The following is a 15,170-nucleotide window of genomic DNA, read 5'->3' on the forward strand; positions in this document are numbered from 1 at the left end:
TATCTTGAGTAATAATGCTCGCTCTTTCTTGTCGCAAAAAATAAATCAAGTGTTAGTAAAAAGTTTTATTATACTTTGCACACACACGTGAGGGTACAAAAAGGATAAAACGGTAGAGAGTTGGCATCATGATTTTTAAGTGTCCCCTCTGAAACTTGATTGAAATCATTGCCCATGGTCACCCAAAGATCAAATCAAAACGGTAGCAAGCTTGGCCAGTAGCTCCTTGCGAAGGGCAGGGCAGGTCTCGGTTAGCACCTCGAAGCCATCCGTTTGGGTGAACGAGTCAAGGTTGGTACTCGAGGAGACGAGAGGAAATCGAAGCACGCCTCCTTAGCTTGAGCCCAGGGCAATGGTGTCGGTCAGCTAAAGCCAGCATCCCGGCGACGGAGCTTGCGTGCACGTGGTTGCACAGCTTCTCTTGGCAGATGAGCTTCATCCTCTCGAGGCCGTACCTGTCAGCGTCGGCAAGCAGATGCTGGTACCGCACCATCGCTCCGTCGTCGTCCTTGTCCTGGTCTTGCTCCTCGTCGGCCTCCGGCAGGGAGCCGGTGTAGATGTAGCTAAGCAGAGCGCGGAACACCGGTGCCTCCATGTCGCCGATTTCTATGGCGCCGCCGCCTGCGGCTGCGGTCTGCTTGCTCTCCTTCATTTGGCCGAAGAGCTGCGCTCTGAACACCGGGGACCGTGCCGCGAGCACGGCCCGGTGCGCCGAGAACGTCTCGCCTCCGGCGACCTGGAAGGTCACGTCCGCGCCCTCCTCGCACGCCAGCAGATCCCCCAGATGCCGGTGGAGGTCAGACGGGGGCACCGTGACGAACGCGTCGGCGGCCTTCGCCGGCGCGGAGGGCGGCGCGAGAGCGATGTCGCACCTGACTCTGAAGCGACCGTCCTTGAGGTACTCGGGTCGCTCCAGGTCCTCCATGGTGATGAAGTCGGCGCAGGCCCGCTCCCACCTCCGGTCGGTTGACCAGTTCCGGAACGAGATGGCTCGAGTCCTGGAAGGCACCGGCCGGCCTTCCCGGTCGAGAAGGCTAAACTTCAGCCGTGCGTTAAGGGGCTCAGAGTGAATGTTGCCGCCGGCAGGAAGAACGAGGCTGAAGGACACCGTATCACTAGTGCGGAAGTCACATTGCCAGTCAGAGCCTCCTATGCGGGAAGTCCATGAAGTGGCAAACGCGAAGTTCCTCTGGAGCTGGTTGGCCGGAATCTCGAACAGGTGGTGCTCACTCGCCATAGTGCCGAGGCTCGAGTGCTCGACGGTGAATGTGGACTCGACGAGGTTGGATGGTTGGATGCAGCTGCTGCTTGGAAGAAGGAAACAACACACACACACACACACACACACACACACACACACACACACACACACACACACACACACACACACACACACACACACACACACACATATATATATATATAATTTCTTTTACAATAGTATGCCACTATTTCTGAATGCATGCAAGTTCTCATCAACCCCAGCAAAAAACTACTTATGTTTTACTGTCTGCACAAACTAGGGCCGAAACTTAATAGGCCGTAGCGAACTACGCTCACATACGGTCCAGCCCAACAACTGGACTTGAACGGCCCGAGCTCCCGACTCCCCTCGAGTCCGAACTGACCATTCACAAATCACAACCAGCAACGGATTCTGATCCTACCCCGACATGGACTCACCTTCATCTCCCCTCCCTCCCATAAAACAAAGGCCATCCCCACGCACGGATGTGATGTGCCAACCCCAGAACACGAGAATCACCCAACCTTTTCGTTCCTACACGCCGTCGATCAATGCCGCTGTTGGGCATGGAGGGCGGTGGACAATTCCTCGACCAGCAACCGGACCAAGATGACATCGACAGGGAGCTCGTAATGTTCGCGGTCCGCAGCTTCGCGCACGGCGGCTTCCACTCGCCCGCCGCCGCGGCCGCCCCGGCGGCCATGTCCACGGAGTACTACTACGCCTTGGGCCTTGCCGGCGGGCAAGCGTCGTCCGTCAGGGCCGCGGACCACCGCCCCTTCCCCGTCCAGGCGCCGCCGCCGCCGGCCGTGGCGGCGTCGGAGGCGGCGATCGCGGCGCTGGTGGCGGCCGAGGCGCCGGCCGACGACTGCTGCGCGGTGTGCCTGCAGGACGGGGCGGCGCCGGCCGCGTGGAGCCGGGTGGCGCCGTGCGGGCACCGGTTCCACGCCGCGTGCGTGGAGAAGTGGCTGCGGGTGAAGCCCAGCTGCCCCGTGTGCCGCCGCCCTGCCGCTCCCTCTCCTCCGGCCGCGGTGCCAGGAGCAATGAACTAGTGGCTGATCATCGTCATCGAAGATGAACTAGTTGATAATCAAATAGGGCTAAATTGGCATGTTATTCTTCGACGCCACCATTCTTCGACGGTGCAGTCACGACCTCAGGCTGAGGTCCAACCGCTGCAAGTCCCCAGTTGCTTGTTTTTGTATTGATGATTGGATAAACTTTCTTTGTAACTTGGTGTAATTTGTTGCAACCTCTCTTCTCTAGTGGCCCTCGGGCCGTAGTAGTTGCCTTTTGTGGTTGTGCAACCTGTAACCTCTCTCTGATCCCTCTTCTTCAAAGACCCCCTGTACGCTTCCTAACTCCTTTTAATATATGTTCAAGCTAATCCAAGGGTTCGCCATAGTTTTGACGAAATTTTTTTGGCATGTTATTGTTGTAATATAAGATTTCTGCAAAAAAAATTTGGATAAAAATATTCCTGCAAATTCAGTCACTCCAATTGTAGCATAACTCCATTTGATCCTTTGTCATCCTCTTAGTGTCGATTCAGTGTGTCAGGCTGACAAAATCATGTCAAGATGGCGAACAAATCGACTAATTCATATGCTAGGAGGCAGGAATTAAGGAGCCATGCACTTGCTTGGGACACCACACTTCAACACCTAATCCAGTACCATTCATCACTTGTCAAAGCTGGACTGACCGCCTCAACGCAGTTCACCTAATACACAATACGTCAGTACCAGACAATTAGTCCCTTCCCTTGTCGAAAGCTCGAAACACAAGTCCAAGACTCTACTCCAACTAGAACACCACACGCACGCTAGCAAACACGTACACTGCTTCGGCACCGCCGCCATGGGCTCCCGCGTCCGAGCTCTCAGCGTCACCCATGTCCGACCCGCCGAAACCTCCAACCCGCCGCCGCCAGGCGCCGACCACGCCACGATCGAGCTCTCCCTCTTCGACACCATCTTCATCGCCCTGACGCCGATCCAGCGCCTCTTCTTCTACGAGGGCGACGACCTCCCGCCGTTCCCCGACCTGGTCCGCGCGCTGCGGTCCTCCCTCGCGGCCACGCTCGCCGTCTTCACCCCGCTCGCCGGCCAGGTCGCGGTCTCCCCGTCGGGGCTCGGCGTCGCCATCGACTGCTCCCCCGGCACCGTCTCCCGCGGCGGCGTCAGGTTCGTCGAGGCCGAGTACGCCGGCAGCGCCGCCGACGTGCGCCGCCTGGCCGGCGCCGCGGAGCACGACGCCGAGGCGTACGCGCAGCTCGCGCCCGCGCTCGCGGTGGGCGCGCTCCCGGCGCCCGCGCTCGCCGTGCAGGTCACGAGGCCCGCGCGCGGCGCGGGCGGCGGCGGCGGCGGCGGGATCGGGGCCGTGGTGGTCGGGGTGTCCATGAACCACGTCGTGGCCGATGGCCAGGCGCTGTGGGAGTTCATCCGGGCGTGGGCCGCCGCGGCGCGGGGCAGCTCGACGGCCGGGACGGGCCTCGTGCCGCCGACGTTCGACCGCGCGGCGATCAACCGGCACCCCAAGGCGGAGGAGGTGGCGCGCAAGTTCGTGCGCGTCTTCGCGCCGGCGTTGCCGACGGTGAGAGCCTCCATCGTGTCAGCCGTCGTAGTAGTTAAGTTTGATATACGCGCTAACATGTGAAAAAAAAATTACATTTCCTGATTTCCCAGCACGAAAATTTTGACTAGCTAGTTTTCTTTTATGATCGAACGAATAGGGTCGATTGCTGTCACTATGGAAAACTTCGAAATTGGACAAAGTTTTCTTCATCAATGTGGTCACAAAAGTCAGCTAGTGAAGACAATAGAGTTCAGTTGTACTCCACTTTATGCAGTCAAATTTGGTTGCCTTGGATTTTTCAATTCAATTCCATTTGCTTAAGAATTCGAAAACCTGCCTAGAATTTGCATTGCAATCACATCAGCGTCTGAACAGGTGAACACATTCCCCGAACCTGACAACGCCCTCCAGGGCCGAAGAACCTACCTGCTCAGCGCCAACCAAATCCGGTCGCTGAAGCATTGCATTTCACTGCACAGCAAGGGCGCCGATGGCGACACCGCACCGGCGGCCGCCGCCGTGACGCCCCCGACCACCTACGCCGCCGTCGCGTCCCTGGTCTGGACGTCCGGCGTGCGCGCCAAGAACGCCCTCGACGACGCCGCCGCCGACGCCTACCTCATGCTCGCCGCGGACTGCCGCGCGCGCCTGCGCCCGCCGCTGCCGGCGGCGTTCTTCGGCAACTGCGCCAAGTCGTGCTACGCGAGGGCGACGGTGGGCGGGCTCCGCGACGCCCGAGGCGGCGATGCCCTCGCGCGCGCCGCGGCGGCGGTGCGGGAGGCGGTCCGGGAGCAGCTGGTGGACCCGCTGGGCGACGCCGAGCGGTGGCTGGAGCGCCACCGGGCGCTGCCGCCGGGCAGGGTCGTGCAGGTCGGGGCGTCCAACCGGTTCGCCGCGTACGAGACGGACTTCGGGTGGGGCAGGCCGGCGCGGGTGGAGCTCGCGTCGGTGTTCATGAGGGAGTTCGTGGCGGTGGTCGGGGCGCCGGACGGCGCCGTGCAGGTGTCCGTGGCGCTTGACCGGGACCGCATGGACGGCTTCGAGGCCAACTTCTTGTCCTTGTTGCAGGATTCTCCTCCGTGACACGTGTCATACTCGCATTGTGTGTGTCGAGACTGAATTCTTGGCCCGTTAATTCATACTCGCATCTTGTTTGACTGAGATGATTTGGCTGGGCTTAAGCGGCTGCTGACACTGTTTTCTATTGTTGCTACAGTATTTTAAGGGGAAGAAGCCAAGCTGGCTTTCCAGCCCAGCCGAACAGGCGTTTTTTTTATTTGGAGAAAAATACCAATATGTGGATCATGATTTGCTGTATTATAGATTTCAATAATAATTCAATAAAGCATGCTAGGAGGCGTCTTCTTGGAATCATAATTCCAATGAGTCCAACCAATGGTGCCAGATGGAAGCATTATTCCAATCTGCTCAGGGCACAACTTATGATTATAAAATGTTTGCAGCTCATAAGCGGCACTGCAGCAGGCAGTGATCACTGATCAACAAAGAGCGAAACTACCAGCGCCATGGGATCCCGGGTGCGAGTTCTCAACGTTTCCCATGTGCTCCCAGCCCCAGATCAAGCCGCCGTCTGCTCACCGGAAGCCCTCCCAGTCGACGGCGGCCATGTCAAGCTCTCGTTCATGGACGCCTTGTTCGTCGACAGGGTGCCGATGCAGCGGCTCTTCTTCTACGAGGGCCCCGGCGTCCCGCCGTTCCCGTCCCTCGTCCGCTCCCTGAAGTCCTCCCTCGCCGCCGTGCTCGCTGTCTTCCACCCCCTCGCCGGCAACCTCACCTACCGCGCGTCGACCGGCGACGTCGTCGTGGACTGCACGCCGGCCGCGGTCTCGCCCGGCGTCAGGTTCGTGGAGGCGGAGTACGCCGGCAACATCGACGACATGCGGCGCCTCGCGGTCGGCGACGAGCACCACACGGAGACGCTGATGCTGCTCGGGCCGGAGCTGAACGCGGGGCGTCTCCCGGCCCCGGTGCTCGCCGTGCAGGTCACAAGGCCGGCCGTCGGGGCTGGGCGCGCCGTGGTGGTCGGGGTGTCCATCCACCACGCCGTGGCCGACGGCCACTCCGTCTGGCAGTTCATGAGCGCCTGGTCTGCCGTGTCGCGGTCGCCGGAGGCTGCGTCGGGCCTCGCGCCGCCGACGTTTGACCGCACGGCGATCCGGTACCCCAAAGCCGACGAGGTGGCGCGAAAGTTCGTGCGCACGATTGCGCCGAGGACATCAAGTCGGTGAAGCAGCGCATCCTGGCAGAGACCAAGTCCATCGGCGAACAGATGGACACGCACCCGAGCACCTACGTCGCGGTAGCGTCGCTGGTGTGGACGTCCATCGTGCGCGCCAAGTGCTTGGCCCCCGCCGCCGACGCCTACTTCCTGGTGCCAGCGGACCTCCGCCGCCGCCTCGGCCCGGCGGTGGACGAGCGCTACTTCGGGAACTGCGTCGCGCTGTGCTTCGCCAGTGCCGCCGCGCGCGACCTGCGCGACGGCGGCGCGGGGCTCGCGCGCGCCGCCGCGGCCATCGGCGCCGCCGTCCGCGCGCGGCTCGGGGACCCGCTGGGCAGCGCGGAGCGGTGGCTGGAGCGCTTCCTCGCGGCGCCCAGGGAGAGGTTCACCCACACGGGGTCGTCGAACCGGTTCATGGCGTACGAGACGGACTTCGGGTGGGGCGCGCCCAGCCGGGTGGAGCTCGTGTCGCTCTTCACCGGGGAGCTGGTGCTGCTGCTCGGCGCAGAGGACGGCGGCGTGCAGGTCACCGTGGCGCTGAATCACGCGCACATGGACGGCTTCGCTGCCAACTCGCTGATGGTTTCAGGGCAAGAGAGGAGCTAATAATAGGCATAGATCATGATGCACAACCTCTCGCGCACAGATCAGTTCGCACGGCATCCACGACTGTAGAAGCAACAAGATCAGCTCAACATTCCTCGTTCCCTCCTGAAAACCGCACGAGGTTGGACGCGAACGCCTCCATGTGCTCGGGGCAGAGCGTGGCGGTGAGCTGCACGCCGCCGCCCTCCGCGGCGCCCAGCAGCAGCACCAGCTCGGTGGCGAAGAGCGACACGAGCTCCACCCGGGACGGCGCGCCCCACCCGAAATCCGTCTCGTACGCCATGAACCGGTTCGACGACCCCGTGAAGGTGAACCCCTCCCTCGGGACCGTGCGCAGGGACTCGAGCCAGGCCTCCATGGCGCGCACCGGGCAGTCGGGCTGCGCGCGGATGGCGTCGCGGATGGCCGCGGCCGCGCGCGCCAGCCCGGCGCCGCCGCCGTCGCGCAGGTCGCGCGCGGCGGCCCTGGCGACGCACGGCACGACGCAGTCCCCGAAGTAGCGCTCGTCGATGGGAGGGCCCAGGCGGCGGCGGTAATCCACGGCAACCAGGAAGTAGGCGTCGCCGCCGGCGAGGCCCCGGGACTTGGCGCGCGCGATGGACGTCCACACCAGGGACGACACCGCGAGGTAGGTGCTTGGGGGCGTGCCCGGCTGCTCGCCAGTGGTCTGGCTATGTGCCCGTATGTGCTGCTTCACCGACTGGATCTCGTCGGCGTGGATCAGAAAGGTTCTCCTCCAGCGGTCCGGTGGGAGGCACGAATACGGCGACCTGATCTGTTCGGTTGTTCACTCAAATTTGCAATCTTGCTTCGGAAAAAAATTGTTGAGGATTCGTGTGCAGCAGAGAGAGTGATTACGATTACCACAGGCAGCGCCGGCGCAATCACGCGCAGGATCTTGCGGGCAAGCTCCTCGGCTTCGGGGTACCGTATCGGCGTCCGGCCAAACGCCGGCGGCGCGAGGTCCGCCACGGTCTTCGACTGCTGCGAGACCTCCATCCGCGTCAGGGCCGTCCACGCCTTCATGAACTGCCACATGGAGTGGCCATCGGCCACGGCGTGGTGGACGGCCACCCCGACAACCACCGCGCTCCCGTCACCGCCGACGGCCGGCCTCGTCACCTGCACGGCGAGCACGGGTGCCGGCAGCTCGCTTGCGTCGAGCTCGGGCCCGAGCTCCACCAACGCCTCCCTATCTCCCTCGTCGCTGCCGCAGGCCACCCGCCGCATGTCGCCGATGCAGCCGTCGTACTCGGCCTCGACGAATCTGACGCCCGGAGAGGATGCCGCGGCCGGCGAGCAGTCCACGACGACGTCGCCGGCCGACGGGCGGTGGGCGAGCTTCCCCGACAGGGGAGGGAAGACCGCGAGCGCGGCGGCGAGGGAGCACCGCAGGGAGCGGGCGAGGCGCCGGAAGGGCGGGACGCCGGGGCCCTCGTAGAAGAAGAGGCGCCGCATCGGCATCGCCCTGTCGACGAACAGGGCGTCCATGAACGAGAGCTCGACGAGGCCGTCGTCGGGGAGCGGCCGCGGCGAGTAGGCGGCGGCTCGGTCCTGGTCCGGGAGGACGTGGGTGACGCCGAGGATTCGCAGCCGTGGACTCATGGCGCGTAGACGGTCGACGATATCTTTGGTTCTTGACTTGGCTGACGATCTGTGCAAGAAGAAACAGCAAGTTTTAACTTTTAAGCAAGCTCGCTAATGGCGTAGCTGACGTTTGTAGGGTGCAGGCCTGCAGGGTGAGTGGCCTAGCCATCGACATCTCAAATTATTGGACTATAATCTGACACGTCCTAATAACACTGTAAACAGTCAAGCAGCAGTGCTTTTTTCTCATACTTAATCAGTATTAACTACTAATAATATTTTTCTCTTACAACATATTAATATCAACTACCAACTACAACCAGCCGAACGATGGCATGGAGTACTGCTCAAGGGATGGTCAGATGGACGAGGGCTGGGGATCGGATAATGCTATATTGCTACCGTATTGGAAATAAATTTATGTTAAGATATGATCTTCACGGTTAAAGCAAATAAAATATTAAGAAAAATATTTAATCGCCTAAACGTGATTAGGAAATTTAATGATAAAAATTAATGTGTTGTGATCAGCAAGTCCATTAGTTTGTTTTCAAACAGAGGCTGGCCCCTAGTCCCACAGTGGCTAAATAAATATGAGGTCATAGCTTAGCAACAATAATCACGTTTCTAAACTCTAGCCATCTGTCTGACTTCTAAGGCCAGTCTCAATGGGAGTTTCATAGAAGGTTTCATGATATTAAATATATTTATTTTTACTGACATGGCAAGAAGAGAGAATGATAGAGTTTTATGAGATGTGAGAAGAGTTTCATCACCATAAAATCCATCTGACACAGTTACCTAGTTCTTAGTATAGATAATTATGCCCATAAAACTCTCTTGAACTAAAGGTACTAGATGGGTGTGAAAGACCAAACACTCGTGGTGCCATTGGCAATCGGAGGGGCGTCCCTACCCTTTTGCATCTACACCAACACGTACTGACTACTTCATTTACAGTTGAGACACCCATGGCTGTTACTGACCTGCTACCACTGGTATAATGATGTACCAATCTATTCCACATTTGATTGATCTGTCATGACCTACTTCCTCCGTCCCAAAATAAATACAATTCTTTGACTTTTAGAAATTATGTTTGACTGCTCGTCTTATTCAAAATTTTTATGTAAATTATAAGACAAATAAAATATTATTAAAATATCATTAGTGATGTAATAAGTCATAACAAAAGTGATAATAATTGTAAAAGAAAGTTGAATAAGACGAGCAGTCAAACACAGCTTCTAAGAGTCAAAAAATTGCGTTTATTTTGGGACGAAGGGAGCAGCTTACATAAGAGTGGGTTAATGGTTCCGCTGGTACCCGGCTGGGAATACTGATGCGATGGCGGTGGATCCCACTGCATTTAATGTGCAGGGAAATGGGGCAGCCAATGGCAAGCTTGTGTATGCAGGCGGCACGGGCCTGTTCGCTGGGCTGGTGTTAGAGGCTGTTGCTGGAGTGGTTGAGAGAAAAACACTGTTGACTAACTGGTGGCTGGAGGCTGCTGCTGGAGTGGTGTGAGAGGAAAACACTGCTGGCTGACTAGAGGCTGCTGGAGCAGAACATGATCAAATAGAAGCAGGTAGAGAGTTTATTCGCCTGCTCCGACGAACGTTTCGCGAGTCGCCGGCGTGGTTCTCTCTCCTACTTTCTCTTCCCTCCACCTAGGATTTCGTCGGCTCCCAACTCATTGTAATACTTGCTCTTAGGGCGTATTTAGTTCGCAAATTTTTTAGGTTCTGCTACTATAGCACTTTCGTTTTTATTTAGTAATTAGTATCCAATCATAGTCTAATTACGCTCAAAAGATCCATCTCATCATTTCCAGCTAAACTGTACATTTGATTATTTTTTTAAAACTATATTTAATACTCCATATATGTGTCCAAAAATTTAATGTAACGGAGAATCTTAAAAATTTTTGGAACTAAACATGGCCTAAAAATCCTATGTTATGTGTCGCCGTCCGCGAGAAGCTCGGGGACCCATGGCCATTGGGCAGCGCCAAGCGGTGGCTGGAGCGCTTCCTTGCAGCGCCGAGGGAGAGGCTCACCAACGCGGCGTCCTCTAGCCGGTTCATGGCGTACGAGATGGACTTCTGGTGGGGCGCACCGAGCCGGGTGGAGCCAGAGCTGTCCAAGCAAAAATTAGGGGTCCTGTATCAATCTCTAAAATGAGACCCTGCGATATAGTAGAAGACAATTTTTTAAAGAGAAATGGTAGAAGGCGAGTAGCAGGACATCAATAGCTTCAGTTAGTTAGAAGAATTGTTAACAAAACTCTGTATATGTAATAATTGCATTGAGAAAGCAATCATATTGTTTTAAAAATGCAGAATTTTAACAAGACCTATTTTTCTTTTGGAATGCAATCTCTTAAAGAAATCTCAGATCTTCGCTCTTGTTGAAGGGCAGCCTCAATATTATTACAAGAAGATGAAAAGAATAAAGTTAAGAGAACAAATATGTTGTCTAATTCATCTGAATTTTGAAGGACTTAGAGGTCAAGAAAAAATCAAAAAGATTAAAATAAACTACATATACGGATGTAGTGGCTATAGTGATGTACTTTACGTCGAGCGTGCAGCGGCAATGCATGGACCGTGTACAATGACGGACCCAGCTTTTGGTCAAGACTAGGATCAAAATTCAGCGGTAAAAAATCAGTGGCTAAAAATACCGCATATATGACATGATAACGAACTATAAAGTAATGGCAAGTCTGCAGTAAAGGTTCCAAATTGAGAAATTTCTATAATAGTATGATACAAAAGTTAAGAACAAAAGGGAACATACAAAATAAATACCTAGTCATGATTTGGTGCATTCACAGTCACATCTTGCATTTCCTCATTAGGAACACCTAGACAAGGATAAGATGGAAATGTAAATAAAAATGTGACAAAACAAAATATGTAAGATTTCTTAGATAATTTGAATGTAACAGACCATAAGAACTTGTACTGGACAGTTTAGGCAACTTCTTTAGACGAGATTTCAATTCTTGAAGATACTGTAAGATGTCATCATTTGTTATGCTAGCAAATACATCTCGTTCAATATAACATGTCATCCTATAAGTCAACCACTCATTTCCCATCTTATTCCGCATATCAGTCTTGATAATTTTCATAGCTGAGAATGCCCTTTCCACTGTGGCAGTTGCAACCAGTAAAATCAAAGCCAACTTAGTGGGATGATAAACCATTGCAAAGGTTGTATGTCTATTAGTTTGAAACATCTTCATAGCAAGAATACCAAGGTCCACACAATTTCCAAAATAAGTATCAGCTCTCACATCCGCAATGAAATTACCAAGTTGGGTCTGAAGTCTAGCACGCTCATAGTGGGAGAAGTCAGCATCATAAATCTCAACAAGTTCAATTAGTTTCTCACGGTCATAATTGACAAAGGAATTCTTTGGATCTAGACAAGCAATACATCTCATAATTGTGTAGACCTTTCAGGAAAATGGTTGTTTAATTCGACAATCACTTGGTCATGCACCACATTAAAGATTTCATTTTTGAAATGATGCTAGTAGGTTACTTGCTGCCCTCCACGCCCCCTTGAACGACCCTTGATTGTCAATTTTTCCTCCATATTTGGGATATTGATGTAATGGACCACACATAATTCCTTCACCTCCTCAAATAGCTCCTCCCAACCATGTTGTTTTACATCATTAATTTTCTCCAATGTGATCCCAATCAACCCTACAGCCCGTACAATGTTTTGATCTTTCTTTGCAAGCATTGCGACAAATCATTAGTTACTCCCAATAATTTGATCATAAGATGTAATATAAGCACAATCTCAAAATTCTCCATTTGTAACAACTAACAACAAACCAGAAGCTGTAGTTCTCTTTTCTCCAACACCATCTTCAGCAATATTCTCTAGAACCTCTAAGACTGCATTCCGCATGTGTTCAAGACGACATAAGGTTTTGTGATGTGAGCCCCATCGTGTATCCCCTGCCCTTGCAAGATTAGTTTCTTGATTTTTTTCTTCTTCCACTAAAAAAATTACCAATGCCCAATGGACTGACAATGTCCTCATGGTGTTGTTGGGCCAATTGATCTCTTCTCTTACAAGATGCATTGACAGTGGTGACAATCAAAGTGGTGATGTTAAAGAAATCAAATAACGAAGAACAACAACTTAGCAACCGAGACCACCACTAATTGCAATTGATGTGCAAAGCAATGTATATAAAAAGCATATGGATTCTCATCCAATATCTTCCTTTGCACAAATCTTTTTGAATTTTATGTGATGTCATTGTACCATTCTTACCCGCAGTACCAAGCAACTGTGTAGCATTTTCATTCTTCTCCTTGTACCATTCTAGCATCTCTAGAAAGTTTCCCTTGTTGCTCGAGCTAGAGGACTCATCATGTTCGCGAAAAGCATGTGCTTGCAGCAAAAGAAACATTACAATTCCCAAAATAATGATCATACGACCTCTATATTCTTCTTCTCCCTTCTTGGTACCCTTAACTAGTACACGTCTCACACTTTGTCTATGATTTTTGTAGGATTCATAATCTTGTCTTGCCTTATTGTGAGCAATGGAATCAGCATGATCATCAAGTAACTTTGGTCCATCCTTCCAATTAGTAAACCCATTTGTCGTGAAGGATTCAACACCAAAGTTCTCGACTCTTTTAGGCTTAAAGAGATAACAATAGAAGCAAAAGGCAGCATCCTTAGAAATACTATATTCCAGCCAAGCACGATCTCTGTACCAATTATCATGAAAACTCCTATTGCGGCCATATATTTTCCTTTTTGGATACTTATGACCTTTTGGCTGACATAGTCCTAACAAGACATACTCCCTTTTAGCATCATCCCTAATGTTTGGATGCATTTCCTTAATTGGTTTTCGAAGACCAGGATCTACAATAATATCTTCAGGATCAAGCACATGATTGGAATCTTCATTCCCAAAACTAGCATTCTAGTTGCTAGCTTCAATTCCTACAGTTGCTTGTCCTACAACAACCACACTAGTTCTGGTTCTTATTGTTTCTTCTTGTGCAAGGGGATTGAATTAATTCAATTGTGTTTGTGCAGCACTAATTCTAGTCCCAATTGTTCCTTGTTCTGTACCTTGAGATGGTGGTGGAGAGTGAGATGGATCTGTTGCTTGTTTAGGCACTGAAGGTGCAGGGGGCTCGTCGACTTCATTCAGTTGTGTGATAGAAACACAAGGGAAATAAGATGCCAAAGTTCTACTCCTCTTCATCTTTCAATCTAATATTCCAATTAACGAAATTGAATAGAAATTAGAAAGGGTGAAGAACTGAAGTCTGAAGATAAACACCTAAAAAATCAGAATTCAGTGATGGCACCTGATGGGTGATGGCAGGCTAATGACGGGCGAGCAACGAGTGTGAGTCGGCGTGAGCTCCACGGCCGGCGGTGGCTTGCGCTCCTGCGCAGTCCGCGGCGCCGCGGCGGTGCCTGGGCAGCGGGCCGCATCGCCGCGAGCAGATGCGCCGGCGGCCGGCCGCCAGCAGCTTGGCACCCTGGCCGGCTGGCCCCCTCGCGGCCTCGCCCCCTCGGCCGGTCAGCCCTCACCCCAGGACTGCCTCACGGCTCATGCAGTGCCACAATGGTGCTGAGCACGAAGCGCTCACGAGTCGCGACAAGCAAGTCGCTGCGCCGTGCCGGCACTGCCGGTCGCTAGTGCGCCGGCCGCCGCTACTGGCCGCTAGAGCGCCGAGGCACCGCTGCCCGCCGCTAGTGCGCCTCCCGGCCGCCGCCGCGAGTCGCTGCAGATGCGCTCGCGAGCTGGTTTGTCTGTTGGGGCCTGGGATTGGCTTGCATTTTGCCCTAGTGGGCCACTTGCTCCTCATTTGGACCTATAATGCAAGATTGTAGTGGGTTTTTTGCTGGGCCATGACTAGGGCCACGACCTGGGTGGCCTGGGTCGTAGGTCTGCCCCCGTGTATGCACGACCAGTAACGGCCGGCGCTCCAGTAGACACCAAGCGTGTATGTACCACCGTCCTGGTGCCAACAATGAGTGATTAATGCACAGTCTAAGAAGCCTCGATGAGATTGCGATCGTGAGACGAAGCACAGTAAACAGTTAAGAAAAATGATGATAGAAACTTTGTTGTCTTGGATTTTCTCTTTGGTGTACATATAAATTTAGCTCATAGGATAGTGATACAATGGATTGAAGTGCTCAAATTGGGATCCCTTGAAATTGGGGGCCCTGTGTGGTCCGGTCCTACCACGCTCCTGCACTCCCTAGGGACGGCCTGGGTGGAACTCGTGTCGCTCTTCACCAGCGAGTTGGTGCTGCTGCTGGACGCCGAGACGCCGGCGGCGTGCAGGTCACCGTGACGCTGGATCACGCGCACATGGACGTCTTGGTGGCCAACTTGCTGATGGTTTCAGAGGGCAAGGGAGGAGCTAATCTGCATAGATGATGGTAGAACCACAACCTATCTGTCACAGATCAGTGAAGGGTACAACATTGAATCGATGGACCATAGAACGAAGCAACAATATTCTAGATGTGGCTCAGCATCAGTTTTCTGTGGTGGCGAATTTTCTACTCGCAAGAACTGGCGGCCGAGCTTCGATGCTGCAGATTGCAGCATATTGACCTCTACCCCTATTTTTCTCTCTTTCTATAACAAACATGGCCCAATTAGGTTATTTCGTATGATTTTGGTGATTGAATGACAACGCAATCAATGGGACTAACTAGTTTAAGAGATCATATTTATAGAATTTTTTAGGTCTCATGGATGAAACCCAAAATGTTCAATTCGCTGTTGAGACGACCATCAGTTAAACCGATGACCCTGCGCTGATTTAACCGACTCCTTAGCACCGATGCAATCCACTATGCGTTTGGAAGTGAGGTGAAGAAAACTTAGTACCAC

At 53.5% G+C, this 15,170-nt stretch overlaps 4 protein-coding genes and 1 pseudogene across 4 annotated transcripts; 3 read left to right on the forward strand and 2 right to left on the reverse strand.

Moving 5' to 3' along the window:
- Positions 1 to 75: 75 nt before the first annotated feature.
- LOC120670154 (BTB/POZ and MATH domain-containing protein 1-like) lies at positions 76 to 1,296 on the reverse strand. The gene has a single exon (XM_039950213.1). The coding sequence runs from the start codon at positions 1,235 to 1,237 to the stop codon at positions 287 to 289; it is 951 nt and encodes a 316-aa protein (XP_039806147.1). The 5' UTR covers positions 1,238 to 1,296; the 3' UTR covers positions 76 to 286.
- Positions 1,297 to 1,812: 516 nt separating this feature from the next.
- Positions 1,813 to 2,298, forward strand: LOC120670454 (E3 ubiquitin-protein ligase Os06g0535400-like). The gene is made up of 2 exons (XM_039950552.1): positions 1,813 to 2,037; positions 2,137 to 2,298. The coding sequence occupies exons 1-2, from the start codon at positions 1,813 to 1,815 to the stop codon at positions 2,296 to 2,298; spliced, it is 387 nt and encodes a 128-aa protein (XP_039806486.1).
- Positions 2,299 to 2,998: 700 nt separating this feature from the next.
- LOC120671037 (anthocyanin 5-aromatic acyltransferase-like) lies at positions 2,999 to 5,200 on the forward strand. The gene is made up of 2 exons (XM_039951264.1): positions 2,999 to 3,841; positions 4,199 to 5,200. Exons 1-2 carry the CDS (start codon positions 3,107 to 3,109, stop codon positions 4,904 to 4,906), a joined length of 1,443 nt encoding a protein of 480 aa, XP_039807198.1. The 5' UTR covers positions 2,999 to 3,106; the 3' UTR covers positions 4,907 to 5,200.
- Positions 5,201 to 5,323: 123 nt separating this feature from the next.
- LOC120670455 lies at positions 5,324 to 6,668 on the forward strand (annotated as a pseudogene).
- LOC120671038 (anthocyanidin 3-O-glucoside 6''-O-acyltransferase-like) lies at positions 6,646 to 8,395 on the reverse strand. The gene is made up of 2 exons (XM_039951265.1): positions 7,533 to 8,395; positions 6,646 to 7,443 (listed from the first exon to the last, which is right to left on the reverse strand). The coding sequence occupies exons 1-2, from the start codon at positions 8,271 to 8,273 to the stop codon at positions 6,754 to 6,756; spliced, it is 1,431 nt and encodes a 476-aa protein (XP_039807199.1). The 5' UTR covers positions 8,274 to 8,395; the 3' UTR covers positions 6,646 to 6,753.
- Positions 8,396 to 15,170: the final 6,775 nt, after the last annotated feature.

This window comes from Panicum virgatum, chromosome 4N, assembly GCF_016808335.1.
Source record: "Panicum virgatum strain AP13 chromosome 4N, P.virgatum_v5, whole genome shotgun sequence".
NCBI lineage: Eukaryota > Viridiplantae > Streptophyta > Magnoliopsida > Poales > Poaceae > Panicum > Panicum virgatum.

Bases quoted from the DNA above. Each gene is read 5' to 3' on its own strand.
- LOC120670154 (XM_039950213.1), bottom strand. From the start codon at position 1,237: ATGGCGAGTGAGCACCACCTGTTCGAGATTCCGGCCAACCAGCTCCAG.
- LOC120670454 (XM_039950552.1), top strand. From the start codon at position 1,813: ATGGAGGGCGGTGGACAATTCCTCGACCAGCAACCGGACCAAGATGAC. The intron at 2,038-2,136 runs GCGCCGCCGCCG...GTGTGCCTGCAG, and splicing joins ACCGCCCCTTCCCCGTCCAG to GACGGGGCGGCGCCGGCCGC.
- LOC120671037 (XM_039951264.1), top strand. From the start codon at position 3,107: ATGGGCTCCCGCGTCCGAGCTCTCAGCGTCACCCATGTCCGACCCGCC. The intron at 3,842-4,198 runs GTGAGAGCCTCC...GCGTCTGAACAG, and splicing joins TCGCGCCGGCGTTGCCGACG to GTGAACACATTCCCCGAACC.
- LOC120671038 (XM_039951265.1), bottom strand. From the start codon at position 8,273: ATGAGTCCACGGCTGCGAATCCTCGGCGTCACCCACGTCCTCCCGGAC. The intron at 7,444-7,532 runs GTAATCGTAATC...ACAACCGAACAG, and splicing joins TTGCGCCGGCGCTGCCTGTG to ATCAGGTCGCCGTATTCGTG.